The sequence below is a fragment of the Bubalus kerabau genome, chromosome 5, assembly GCF_029407905.1.
Source record: "Bubalus kerabau isolate K-KA32 ecotype Philippines breed swamp buffalo chromosome 5, PCC_UOA_SB_1v2, whole genome shotgun sequence".
Taxonomy (NCBI): Eukaryota; Metazoa; Chordata; class Mammalia; order Artiodactyla; family Bovidae; genus Bubalus; species Bubalus kerabau.
Window position 1 is genome coordinate 26,533,045 of NC_073628.1, and position 14,733 is coordinate 26,547,777.

At 44.2% G+C, this 14,733-nt stretch overlaps 1 protein-coding gene across 2 annotated transcripts in view; it reads right to left on the reverse strand.

The window, feature by feature from the left end:
• Window positions 1-259: 259 nt before the first annotated feature.
• Window positions 260-14,733, reverse strand: part of LOC129652579 (mas-related G-protein coupled receptor member X2-like) — a 28,920-nt gene continuing 14,446 nt past the window's right edge. The window contains exons 2-3 of one of the 2 annotated variants that reach the window (XM_055581330.1): window positions 9,336-9,542; window positions 260-3,005 (exon numbers count right to left, since the gene is read on the reverse strand). In XM_055581330.1, the coding sequence (XP_055437305.1) occupies window positions 1,988-3,005; window positions 9,336-9,346 (1,029 nt within the window). In that variant the 5' untranslated portion in view covers window positions 9,347-9,542 and the 3' untranslated portion in view covers window positions 260-1,987. The remainder of the gene's footprint in view (window positions 3,006-9,335; window positions 9,543-14,733) is intronic. The other variant, XM_055581329.1, reaches the window with a different exon arrangement.

The following is a 14,733-nucleotide window of genomic DNA, read 5'->3' on the forward strand; positions in this document are numbered from 1 at the left end:
CTTAATGAAAATGGGCAAAAGGCACACAGATACTTCAAAACAAGTAGTCAATAAGCACATGAAAAGATGTTCAATTTCTTAAGTCATTTGGGAACTGCAAATTAAAACATAATGAGATACCACATCATACTCATCTGAATGGCTGAAACTCCAAAGACTGGTAGCACCATGCTTGTCAGGAAGCGTGCACAAGAATGGGAACTTCCACACATCTCTGGTGGGGAGGGGAAATAGTGCAACCACTTAATAAGAGTTCGACAGTTTCTCATAAAGTTGCTCCACAAGACCCAGCAATTTCAGTTCAGGTTATTTGCCCAAGAGAAATGAAAACTTCTGTCCCAAAAAGGATTTGAATAAGGACATTCACAGCAGCTTTATTCACAATAGTCAAAAGTGTAATGCTCCATATAGATCTATCAATATGAAAATAAACTGTAGACACCCATCCAGCGAAGGAGACAAACTACGGGTATGTGCAATGCAATGTCATAAGTAAATCCCCCAAATATTATGCTGAGTGAAGGAAGGCAGGAACAAGAAAGTGCATCATATGAGTCAAAGTTCAGGCAAAAGTAATCTTTGGCGACAGAAGTAGACACGATGGTTTCCTCTGGGGCAGGAGAAATGACTGGGAGGGACACGAGGGATCTTTCAGAGGTGATGGAAATGTGTTATGTTTTGATGGGAGCTTTTTGTTACATGGGTGCATATTTATTTATTAAAATTTTTTTTATTGGAGTATAGTTGATTTACAATATTGTGTTAGTTTCTGCTGTACAGAAAAGTGATTCAGTTATGCATGTATGTATAGCCCCTCTTTTTTAGATTCTTTTCCCATCTAGATCATTGCAGAGTATTGAGTTCTCTATACTTATTAGTTATCTACTTTATATATATTGAAGTGTATCTATCAATCACATGGGTGTGTATTATTGCTAAAACTCATTGAACTGTATCCACTAATGATCTGTGCAATCACTCTGTCTTAATTATACTTCAGTTAATAATTATTGAAAGATGCAACGTTTAAGCTTAATAGTTTATTTTTATAGAACAGGTAACAAAAGTATTTTGTGTGTAACTAGATTACTAAAATCAGTGCTGTGAGCTCTTTGAAATAGAAGGTAAATCTGACACAGATCCTGTTCTCAGAGAACAGAGTCTAGTTAAAACACATTGGAAACGTGAAGGAAGGATTAGTGAGCTCCAGGGCAAAGATGAAGGGGTAGGAGTGAGAAGGCGTGCGTGTCGGATTCTGCTGGATGGTATGTAGAAGGAAACCACAGGAAGATGACCCACCTCAAACCTCAGATATGCTTTATTATTGATTTATCTGGTTGTAAAACTTCATGCTTGAAAAAGTTGAAAATGGTGAAAGCAACAAACTTAAAGATGGGATTCAAATCTGGTAAATGGAGATTCAGCACAGGCTGGACTTAAAAATTCATCATTTTTTTTCATTCATTAAGTCATTTATTCATTAAACATTTATTCAATTTGGGAGTCATTCTGAGGCCTGGCAAAATCAAAGACTACTCTTTGGGGCTGGATGGAAATTAAATTCTTTTCATTGTATAAAAACTGATTGTAAGAAAGTAACAGATTGTAAGAAACTGGTCAAAAATGTCATGTTTAATCCCTATCAAGTGCAGTGACCAAAGAAATTTGACCTTTCGTGCACTGCGTTCAACTTCTGATGAAGGTGGGATTCTTCATGAGTGGAAACAGTCCTGGAACCCAGAGCTGGCGAAGCTCCCATGGGGTGGGGTGAAGACCCCTGGGTAAGACAGTCCGGAAGACACTGCACGCAGTGCTTGGGCGACAGGCACCGTCTCCCTTAATCCTCACCAGCCAGATGATTTGTTTAACCGTTTTACAGTCAGGGTGGGTCCAGAGGCTGAGAGAACCTAAGAGATCCTCCCGAAGTAATAGAGAGAAAGTTGTCGCTCAAAGCCACAGTGTGTCTGACCAAGGCAGAGACTCTGAATCAGGACACCAGACTGTTTCTCAACTCCAGGGTTGCCTGAGGAAGGGAGCCTTCGCTTTCACCCACTTCTGATATGTCCTCCAAGGCCCGCTGGAGCACCACCTTGAGGGTCTGCCGCCCTCGCTTCTTTGTCTGCCTTTGCCTGAAGGAGCCCACGAAGAAGTAAATGATGGGATTGATGGAGCTGTTGATGCAGGACAAACCAAAGACAACCAGGCAGTTGTGACAGGGGATGGCAAACAAATCATCCTGAATCCAGATTAAGAGGAACCAGAGGATGCCGTAGGGCAGGCCGCAGAGCAGGAAGGCCAGCACCGTGAGCCCAACGGTCACATAGAGCCTGGTCAGCTGTATGTGCTGGGACTTACACAGGATCCTGAGCAGCAGGGCCAGGCTGGACCCAGCGAGGAGCCCAAATAAGAACATCATCCACCCGGCAGCGATGAAATCAAACACCTGACACCAAAGATGGCTAAAATCCGTTAAGAGGAAGCCACAGAACTTCCCCTCCAGGATACTCAGCAGCAGGGCCACGGCCCAGAGCACGGTGCACACGATGGCTGATAAGTGTGTGGGGCGGTGGCAGCGGTACCAGACGGGGCACAGGACGGACACACAGCGCTCGGTGCTAATGGCGCTGAGCAAGCTCAGGCCCGCCAGGTAGGCGAAGGTCATCACAGTGGTGAAAAAGCTGGGGATGGAGCTGGCGCTGCAGCAGGCGATGAGGGCCTCCAGGGAATCTATAACTTGGCAGCAGAGGCACAGGAAGTCGGCTGCCGCCAGGTTGAGGATGTAGACGGTGAAGGCATTCCTGCGCAAGTGAAAGCCCAGGAGCCAGAGCACAACCGCGTTTCCTGCCAGTCCTCCCAGGGCAATGATGGCCGTCAGCACGAACAGGGTCATGGTCATCGTGCTGAAAGTTTGAGGATGGTCCTCGCCAGTGTGATTCATGGGTGTGAATTCTGGCTCCCAGGCTGCGATGGTTGGATCCAAGCTCAGAAACCCTCCGCTGGTATTCCTGGGAACACAAAGATGTGAAAGCACCTGCCCTGTGATCATCCATTCTCACAGCGACCCTGCTAGGTGGGAGTCACTGTCCCCGTGTCACAGAGGAGGGAACTGGAAGCTTGCAGAGATTCAGATACTTACTGCAGTCCACAGCCCTGGAGACCTGGAATATTTAAACCCAGTTCTCTCTGACTCAGAAACGATACCTGGAGCTGACTATGGCTTAGATCATGAGCTCTTCATTGCAAAATTCAGGCTTAAGCTAAAGAAAGTAAGGCAAACCACTAGACCATTCAGGTATGACCTAAATCAAATCTCTTATGATTATACAGTGGAGGTCATGAACAGATTCAAGGGATCAGATCTGATAGAGTGTGTGAAGAACTATGGATGGAGGTTTGTAACAATGTACAGGGATCAATGCAAAGAAATAGAGGAAAACAACAGAATGGGAAAGACTAGAGATCTCTTTAAGAAAATTAGAGATACCAAGGGAACATTTCATGCAAAGATGGGCTGGATAAAGGACAGAAATGGTATGGAGCTAACAGAAGCAGAAGATATTGAGAAGAGGTGGCAAGAATACACAGAAGAACCATACAAAAAAGATCTTCATGACCCAGATAATCATGATGGTGTGATCACTCACCTAAAGCCAGACATCCTGGAATGTGAAGTCAAGTGGGCCTTAGAAAGCATCACTATGAACAAAGCTAGTGGAGGTGATGGAATTCCAGTTGAGCTATTTCAAATCCTGGAAGATGATGCTGTGAAAGTGCTACACTCAATAGGCCAGCAAATTTGGAAAACTCAGCAGTGGCCACAGGACTGGAAAAGGTCAGTTTTCATTCCAATCCCAAAGAAAGGCAATGCCAAAGAATGCTCAAACTACCGCACAATTGCACTCATCTCACACACTAGTAAAGTAATGCTCAAAATTCTCCAAGCCAGGCTTCAGCAATATGTGAACCGTGAACTTCCTGATGTTCAAGCTGGGTTTAGAAAAGGCAGAGGCACCAGAGACCAAATTGCCAACATCTGCTGGATCATGGAAAAAGCAAGAGAGTTCCAGAAAAACATCTATTTCTGCTTTATTGACTATGCCAAAGCCTTTGACTGTGTGGATCACAATAAACTGTGGACAATTCTGAAAGAGATGGGAATACCAGACCACCTGACCTGCCTCTTGAGAAATTTGTATGCAGGTCAGGAAGCAACAGTTAGAACTGGACATGGAACAACAGACTGGTTCCAAATGGGAAAAGGAGTATGTCAAGGCTGTATATTGTCACCCTGCTTATTTAACTTATATGCAGAGTACATCATGAGAAACGCTGGGCTGGAAGAAGCACAAGCTGGAATCAAGATTGCCGGGAGAAATATCAATAACCTCAGATATGCAGATGACACCACCCTTATGGCAGAAAGTGAAGAGGAACTAAAAAGCCTCTTGATGAAGGTGAAAGAGGAGAGTGAAAAAGTTGGCTTAAGACTCAACATTCAGAAAACGAAGATCATGGCATCTGATCCCATCACTTCATGGGAAATAGATGGGGAAACAGTGGAAACAGTGTCAGACTTTATTTTTCAGGGCTCAAAAATCACTGCAGATGATGACTGCAGCCATGAAATTAAAAGACGCTTGCTCCTTGGAAGGAAAGTTATGACCAACCTAGATAGCATATTCAAAAGCAGAGACATTACTTTGCCAACAAAGGTCCATCTAGTCAAGGCTATGGTTTTTCCAGTGGTCATGTATGGATGTGAGAGTTGGACTCTGAAGAAAGCTGAGCACCGAAGAATTGATGATTTTGAACTGTGGTGTTGGAGAAGACTCTTGAGAGTGCCTTGGACTGCAAGGAGATCCAACCAGTCCATTCTGAAGGAGATCAGCCCTGAGATTTCTTTGGAAGGAATGATGCTAAAGCTGAAACTCCAGTACTCTGGCCACCTCATGCGAGGAGCTGACTTATTAGAAAAGACTCTGATGCCGGGAGGGATTGGGGGCAGGAGGAGAAGGGGACGACAGAGGATGAGATGGCTGGATGGCATCACTGACTTGATGGACATGAGTCTGAGTGAACTCCAGGAGTTGGTGATGGACAGGGAGGCCTGGCATGCTGCAATTCATGGGGTTGCAAAGAGTCGGACACGACTGAGCGACTGAACTGAACTGAACAGGAATCAGTGACCAAAACCATCCCAAAGAAAAAGAAATGCAAGAAGGCAGAATGGTTGTCTGAGGAGGCCTTACAAGTATCTGAGGAAAGGAGAGAAGTGAAAAGCAAGAGAGAAAGGGAGAGATATACCCAACTGAATGCAGAATTCCAGAGAATAGAAAGGAGGCCTTCTTAAATGAAAAATTCAAAGAAATAGAGAAAAACAATAGAATGGAAAAGATTACAGATCTCTTTAAGAAAATTAGAGGCATCAAGGGAACATTTCATGCAGTGATGGGCATGATAAAGAACAGAAACAGTAAGGACCTAACAGAAGCAGAAGAGACTAAGAAGACATGGCAGGAATACACAAAAGAACTGTACAAAAAACGGCTTAATGACCCAGATAACCATGCTGGTGTGGTCACTCACCTAGAGCCAGACATCCTGGAGTGCGAAGTCAAGTGGGGCTCAGGAAGCATTACTACAAACAAAGCTAGTGGAGGTGATGGAATTCCAGCTGAGCTATTTCAAATCCTAAAAGATGATGCTGTTAAAGTGCTGCACTTAATATGCCAGCAAATTTGGAAAACTCAGCAGTGGCCACAGGACTGGAAAAGGTCAGTTTTGATTCCAATCCCAAAGAAGGACAGTGCCAAAGAATGCTCAAACTACTGCACAATTGTGCTCATTTCACATGCTCGTAAGGTTATGCTTAAAATCCTTCAAGCTAGGCTTCCGCAGTACACAACTGAGAACTTCCTGATGTACAAGGTTTAGAAAACACAGAGGAACCAGAGACCAATTACCAACATTCGCTGGATCATAGAGAAAGCAAGGGAATTTGAGAAAAACATCTACCTCTGCTTTGTTGACTACACGAAAGCCTTTGACTATGTGGATCACAACAAACTGTGGAAAATTCTTAGAGATGGGAATACCAGACCACCTTACCTGCCTCCTGAGAAACCTGTATGCAGGTCAAGAAGCAATAGTTAGAACCAGACATGGAACAGGTGATTGGTTTAAAATTGAGAAAGGAGTACAACAAAGCTGTATATTGTCACCTTGCTTATTTAACTTAAGCAAAGTACATCATGTGAAATGCTGGGCTGGATGAAGCACAAGCTGGAATCAAGATTGTCAGGAGAAATATCAACAACCTCAAATACACAAATAATACCACTCTAATGGCAGAAAGTGAAGAGGAACTAAAGAACTTCTTGATGAGGGTAAAGAAGGAGAGTGAAAAAGCTGACTCAAAACTCAGCATTCAAAAAACTAAGATAATAGCATCTGACCCTATCACTTCATGGCAAACAGAAGGGGAAAAAGTGGAAGCAGTGACAGATTCTTCTTTCTTGGGCTCCAAAATCACTGCAGATGGTGACTTCAGCCATGAAACTAAAAGACATTTGCTCCTTGGAAAAAAGCTATGACCAACCTGGACATCATATTAAAAAACAGAGACATCAATTTGCTGACAGAGGTCCATATACTCAAAGCTATGATCTTTCCAGTAGATTTTTCACGTATGGATGTGAGAGTTGGACCATAAAGAAGGCTGAGTGCCAAAGAATTGATGCTTTTGAACTGTGGTGTTGGAGAAGACTCTTGAGAGTCTCTTGGACAGCAAGGAGATCAAACCAGTCAATCCTAAAGGAAATCAACCCTGGAAGGACTGATGTTGAAGCTGAAACTCCAATACTTTGGCTCCCTGATGCGAAGAACTGACTCACTGGAAAGACCCTGATGCTGGGAAAGGCTGAAGGCAAAAAGAGAAAGAGGTGGCAGAGGATGAGCTGGTTAGTTAGCAATCACCAACTTAATGGACATGAGTTTGAGCAAACTCAGGGAGATAGCGAAGGGCAGGGAAGCCTGATGTGCTGCAGTCCATGGGGTCAGAAAGAGTCGGACACAACTTAGCGACTGAACAACAACAGCAACTCTCTGACTCTATTGCCTGGGCTCTCTCTATTGCAACACGACCCTCTAATGACATGAGAATGTCCCCTCCAGTCAGCCTCCCAGGCCATGTCGTGTCCACAGAGAGGCAGGAGGAGAAAAATATGGACAAATTATGTGAGAGTGACCAAAGGACTCTGAGCTCAGCATTCCTTCTGTCTGGGACTGAGATAACCTTCTAGGGCCAGGAAGTCATGCTGTGGGGGCCATCGCTGTGACTAAGAGGAATGCACCCCCTAGGAAGAAAGGAGATCATGGTTTAGGGTCATGAAGAGCTCTTGCTATGACAAGTGTGAGTGGGTCAGGAGGCCTCTTGAGCTAGAAATGGCCCCATGTGTGAGCTTTATAAGGATAGACAATGCTTTTCTCCATGCATTGGTGTGTGCCCAGTGCCTAGCACTCTTGTGGTGGACACAGGTTAAGTCACTCTTATTATGGATTCTTCTCTAGAGAAACCGAAATCACAAACTGAAAATACTGGGTTGGCCAAAAGGTTCATTTGAGTTTTTCCATAAGATGGTATGGAAAACCTGAATGAATGTTTTGGCCAACTCGATACTTATAAGTACCTGTGTACCCCTACCTCAAAATAAAAACTCAGTGAATACATTCTCAAGGCATTTCTGATGATGTGTGCATGCTAAGTCACTTCAGTCGTGTCTATTTGTGACCCCATGGACTGTAACCTGCCAGGCTCCTCTGTCCATGGAATTTTCCAGGCAAGAATACTGGAGTGGGTTGCTGTGCCCTCCTTCCTGACCCAGGGATCAAACCTGTGTCTCTTGTGTCTCCTGCACTGGCAGGTGAATTCCTTACCACATGATAGGTAGCACCACCTGGGAAGCCTATCTCGGATGATGGTGAGAGATTATTCCAAAGAAGTGACACTAGATACAGGTGCAAGCCAACAGTCAAAGAAACAAACTGAGGAGATACAACGAGAAACTGACCCAGTCCCGGGACTGTGAGGAGGCCTTGGGAGAGAGAGGTTTTCACCCTTGGCCAGCGTCTCCCTTCCTTCCTCTGTACCCATCTCTGCATTCCGGGAGGAGATGTATCAGTGCCTAGCTGATGGCCTCCCTCTCTCTCTGCCTCCCGTTTGCTTCCAGGGCCATGCTGAGAGGAGGCTGGAGAGTGAGGAGGCGGAAGAGAGTGACTGGGGTTTTGAGCTCCCTGGCTGCCTCCCTGCCAGGCTGTGAGACGGCAGTTGGCCGTGCTATGCTACTTGAGGACACAGCCCCTGCCTGGTGGCCCTTTCCTAAAACCACAGTGACACCTACAGCTCCAGCCAGAGCCCCCTGCCCCGGGTTCTGGCAGCTTCTTCCTCTTCCCCAGCAGGCCCAGCAATAGTAACAGCTCCCTATGAAGACTTGGTCTTGGTTGGGGGTGGGGGGTGGGGTTCAGCGTCCTTTAGAAATATCCCTTAGCTGTGCCCACCTGCGTTAAATTCTCCTAAATTACCATCTTAGATTATGCCCTGTATTTTCTGCTGGGACAAGGCCAGATACAAGTATACAAGAAACAAAACAAACAAAATAACATTGACTAGCAAGCAAATCTGGAGAAGGCAATGGCACCCACTCCGGTACTCTTGCCTGGAAAATACCATGGGCAGAGGAGCCTGGTGGGCTGCAGTCCATGGGGTCGCTAGGAGTCAGACACGACTGAGCGACTTCACTTTCACTTTCCACTTTCATGCATTGGAGAAGGAAATGGCAACCCACTCGAGTGTTCTTGCCTGGAGAACCCCAGGGATGGGGAAGCCTGGTGGGCTGCCGTCTCTGGGGTTGCACAGAGTCGGACATGACTGAAGCGACTTAGCAGCAGCAGCAGCAGCAGCAGCAGCAAGCAAATCAGTGATGCCTGAGGTTATCAGCAGCAATTTAACTTTCCAATGCCCACATGCCACCTCCTTCCCTAAATTAGAATTCACAAAATATTTCTCTACGTAAGCAGATTTGAATGTTTGGAGAGAAGAGGCACATATAGGGAAGGGGAACAGAAGCAGAAAGAACCTGCTTGACCCTGTTGGGCTCTCCCATAGTTCAAGCTACCAGCAGCCAAAGCTTCCAATGGGAGCTTCCTGTCTCCTGACTGTTCCTGATGGGTGCCTGTGTCCCCTGCCTGCCCCACCCTGACATGAACTCATGAGAGTGTGGACTCAAGAGGAGACAAATCTGCCTTTGATGGGAGATAGTTCTTGAGCAAATTCTTACCTTGACGCCATTCTTCTTGCTGGAGGTAGTGAGTAGAAAAGAAATAGCTTTGCTGGGATTGACAAATGGCAGACAACGCTTTTCCACCCTCTGGATGTGTGGCTGCCTGCAGGAGCAGGAGAGAAGCCTGGTGGCCCAGGGAGGCTCAGCAAGATGCCGAAAGGCCCTGCGATTTCCTGCCGGAGGGGAACTGGCAAATGAGAGGTTCTGGAGATGAGAGAGACAAGAAAGCTCACGAGATGTTTTTATTTGCCCTGACTCCAATCACTGACCTCTGCCTCTGTACCCATCCTGCCCTCTTCCGTCCCCCTCCCTGTGAGGAAGGGCTGTCCTAAAACCTTTTGCAGCTTGCTGTGAGCCTGCGCAAGACGCCAACCTACCAAGTAACATGAGCGTCTGTAGCTAAAGAATGCTTTGCTTGGCATTCAAGGCCCTGCATGGCCTGGCTCACTTGATCTTTTACAATTTAATCACAGAAGTAGTGAATGCGCATTAATTTTATTTCAAGTGATACCAAGGTGCATAAAATTACTAGATTGGGCGCATTTAGGGTTGTGTGGCCATAGACTAAGGTGCAAAAATGAAAGTAACATCTCTCCTAATCTCATTTCCCAGTAGCAACCAAGGTCCAATTTCCATTCTTAGTTCTTTTAGATGTTAATGTTATAGCTTTATATAGTAAAAAAAAAAACCCCATACATTTATATTTTTGATTTATGAATATCAACAACAGGGTATATTGAGTTCCCTTATAAAAGATAAGGAATTTAGCATACCGCCTGTACCCTGTGTCACCTTTCTCCCTGTACATTGTGATATTTGTTAGCTAGAATGTATTTCTTTTTTTATTAAAGGTTTAAAAAAAAAGGTTTTATCTTTTTAGTTCTATATAGTTTATTTATTTAAAAGAAATAATGTATTTAGTTTTGGCTGTGCTAGGTCTTCGTTGCTGTGCAGGCTTCTCTCTAGTGGCAGTGTGGAGGCTTCTTATCGTGGTGGTTTCTTCTGTTGCAGGGCATGGGCTCTAGGGCATGTGGGCATCAGCAGTTGCAGCTTCCAGGCTCTAGAGCACAGGCTCAATAGATGTGGCATATGGGCTTAGCTGCTCCATGGCATGCAAGATCTTCCTGGACCAGGGATCGAACTCATGTCCCCAGGCTGGCAGGCAAATTCTTATCTACTGCACCACCAAGGAAATCCAGCTAGATTTTTTTTAGACTGCCATGGGGCCGCTAGGAGTCTGGCACGACTGAATGACTTCAGTTTCACTTTTCACTTTCATGCATTGGAGGAGGAAATGGCAACCCACTCCAGTGTTCTTGCATGGAGAATCCCAGGGATGGCAGAGCCTGGTGGGCTGCTGTCTATGGGGTCGCACAGAGTCGGACATGACTGAAGCGACTTAGCAGCAGCAGAGCGCAGCCAGTATTTTCAGTCTTAGCTCCTGTGACTTCCTTTCATGTGCCCATCCTGCCTCCACATTGAGTTACTTGTGGTTTCCTTTGGAAACTTAACTATGAGGCATTTAAAGCAACCAGAGAAGTGTATTCACTCATTCATTCATTTACCCAGCACTGTTGTGTACATATGCTGTGCCAGGGCACTGTTTCAGGCATGAAGATGTGATGATGGTGATACATAAGACTGTGCCTCTTACATTCCAGAGGAGCTGGGGAGCTCATCCTTGGGAGTGAATATTTGTGAAGAAGAGGTTTGAGACTCAACACTGGGGCCTCCAACCTCCAGAGACGCAGAAGAAGAGGAGGACTCGGCCAGCACAGTAGTGAAAAGCAGCTGCTGAAGGAGTAGTAAGCTAGGAAATTATCCCAGAGACAGAACAGAGAAGCTATTCTAGAAGATGTGAGTGAGCCACAGCATCAATCCTACCCAAGAGATTGACTAAGATGAAGACTAAGAACTGACATAGGGAGTCCTGGCCAATCCTGACAGGCATGGTTCCAGTGGATGTTGAGGCTGGAAAATTGGAAGAATGTGGGTTTTGGAGAGAATGGTGTGATGGGTGACCTGGACAACCTCAGAGAGTCATCTTGAGATGCTACTGCAAAGACAGGTCGCTCAGAAAGGTGACTGGGGACAAAATTACAGAAAACAGTAGCTTTCCTAGGTATGAAAAAAAGTGAGGAAAAAAGAAAAAAAAAAAAAAGAAGGAAAATGAAACCTCAACTACTTCTGGAGAGAAAAAGAAAGAAATGAGGACTGGTCAGCCCTACCAGATTAGAACATACTGGAAAGCCTCAGTGAATACAGTGAGGTGCTAACATGAAAACAGGCAGAGAGATTGAGGCAGCAGGACCGAGAGTCTCAGGAATCAAACATATATGCATGTGGAATCCAGGATGTGATAAAGGGGCCATTTCCAATGGGAGCAGATAGAGATAAAATAATAAAAATAATAAATCAGTAAGGTTACTGGGCAACTGAGAAGCCATCTAGAGTGAAATGCCTTAGGGATCATAGCTCATATTCACACCTTGTTAACTTTTTTTTTAATTGATGGGTAATTGCTTTAAAGAATTTTGCTGTTTTCTATCAAACCTCAACATGAATCAGCCATAGGTATACAAATATCCCCTCCCTTTTGAGCCTCCCTCTCATCTCCCTCCCCATCCCACCCCTCTAGGTTGATACAGAGCCCCTGTTTGAGTTCCCTGAGTTAACTTTAAAATGGATTTTGTATTTAAATATAAATAAGAGAAGCAAAAAGTGTCAGAAGAAGACATGGGAAAATTCTTTGTGTGTGTGTGTTCAAAGCATTTTGTTTTAACTATAAATACTTTGGTATTCTCTGATTGGTAGGGGAGGAATAGTCCTTTTTTTTAAAAAAGTGAATTATAGTTGATTTACAATGTTGTGCCAATCTCTTCTGCACAGCAAAATGACTCAGTTTCTTTATTTTCATTTCCATTATGGTTTTAAACAAGGTATTGAATATAGTTCCCTGTGCTGTACACTAGGACCTTGTTATTTATCCATTTCAAATGTAATAGTTTGCATCTGTCAATCCCAAATTCCCAGTCCATCGCTTTCCCTTCTCCTCTCCCCCTTGGTGACCACAGGGAAATTCTTTTATAACTCTGGATTGGGGAAGATTTTCTTAAACATGACACAAAACTCAGAAATCATAAAAACATTGAATAAAAATAATTGAAAATTAAAAATAATTTTTCTTCATGGAAAAGGTCACTGTAAGCAAGTCAAACAGCAAACTGGGGAAAAGTATTTATAATGCATATTTTGGGCAAAATTATCTGTTGTGTATGTCTGTATTTCTGACACATTACTAAGAGAGAATTTTCACAGCCTAGTGAGAAAATGACCAACTCATTTCCTACAAAACCCATGTTTCTTAATCAAGCATGAGAAAAAACGTCATACGCATGATGGTGAAGGTTCACTGAAACTCTACCAAGATATCTTCACCTTCAGATTTTCAAATATTCTAAAGTTTGATACTTCAAGAGTGAGTAAGGAAAGTGGCACTCTTGTGTGCTTGGCACTCCCAGGCAAAACTTGGCCCCCCAAGGGAAGCTGCTTATAAGACTTTACAAATGTATGCTGGCTGGAGACGTGGCTGAAACCCCGGGAGCCTGGCCAACAGTCATCACACTCACGAGCTTTGCCGGAACAGGTCTCCAAACCTTCCTGTTGAAAAAGATTTCTCAAAAGATGGGAGCAGAAGATGAAGTTCTTTGGGACTGCCTAGAATGTCACTGGCTTTACAGAAGATGGTTTTTTCTAATTTGTCTGGAAGTAGGGTGCTATCTCTGTAGTCAGAGCCCTGCACCTGGACACAAGGGTTGGCCAGCGGGTTCTGTCTTAGCCCTCATTCCCTGCTTTGCCCTGTTCTTTGTTTGGTGCAGTGGACAAACTGTACAACCGTCTTTCCTCATGAACAACACCAGGACCTTAAAAGCTTTAACCTCTATCCCCTTCCTCCCAATCAACTGTGCTCCAGTATTCCTCCCCTCCAAGACATTAAATATTTATTAAGAGTTTTAAATAGTGTTTGTTCAAATGTATCCCCATAAAACTAGTGTGTTTTTGTTCAACTTCTCATTTCACCCCTGGTGGCTCAGCAGTAAAGAATCTGTCTGCAATGCAGGAGACCCAGGTTTGATCCCTGGGTTGGGAAGATCCCCTGTGGAATGGAATGGCTACTCACTCCAGTATTCTTGCCTGGAGAATCCCATGGACAGAATAGCTTGATGGGCTACAGACCATGAGGATGCAAAGAGTTGGACATGACTGAGTGACTGACTCTTTCTTTCCTATTTTGCATCTCATCTTCCATTCCTTGAAATACATTCTTCAGAAGTTCCTTTCGTGACAGTCTTTGTGGGGTTAATGCCCTAGTTTTTTTCTGTTTGCAAATGTCATCGTTTCACCCTTAGTTTCTGGACGTGGCTTTTTCAGGCTGGCATCGCAGGGTGACAGTCACTGCCCTCCAGCACATTGGAGATCCACTGTCTTTGGCTGCCAATGTTATTCTTGTGAGATTGGCCATCAGTCAAGTTGCCAATCACTTTCAGTGATCTGTCTTCTTCCTTCCTAAGGGCTTTTCTTTTTTCTCTCATGTGGTACACTGTCATCAAAATGTGTCTAGTGGCTTTCTCTTTATTTCACATTTTGGGTTTATGATGTTTCTTGGATTTTAAGATTACTGTCATTTAGTATTTCTGGATGGTTTTCTGCTATTATTTCTTCATCGATTGCATAGTGGTTGAGACCACAAACTCAGGAGCCAAGCTACTTGGCATCTCTATGAGACCTTGGACAAATGTTGTAACTTCTCTGTGTTTCAGTTTCCTCGTGTGTGAAGTGGGGATGACATTATTACCTACCTTTCTTTTTAACTAGGCATTAACCCCACAAAGACTCTCACAAAAGGAACTTCTGAAGAATGTATTTCAAGGAATGGAAGATAAGAGATGCAAAATAGGAAAGAAAGAAAGAGTTAGTAATGAAAGAAAGGTAGGTAGAAAAGGTAAAAAAGAAAGGTTTTCTCGTGAATATTAGTGAATTAATTGCATAAGAGTCTGGTGGCTCAGATGGTAAAGCGTCTGTCTACAATGCAGGAGACCAGGGTTCCATCCCTGAGTTGGGCAGATCTGCTGGAGAAGGAAATGGCAATCCACTCCAGTACTATTGCCTGGAAAATCCCATGGACAGAGGAGCCTGGTAGGCTACAGTCCATGGGGTTGCAGAGTCAGACACGACTGAGCAACTTCACTTTCACTGTCCTTTAGAACAGGGACACATGGCAAATACTATATACTTCCTAGCTCCTATAATCATTTTTATTATTACCTCTTTCTAGAAGTTTCATCCAACATATTTTAATGTTTCTCTTTCTATTCTCCATATCCCTTAAATCTCT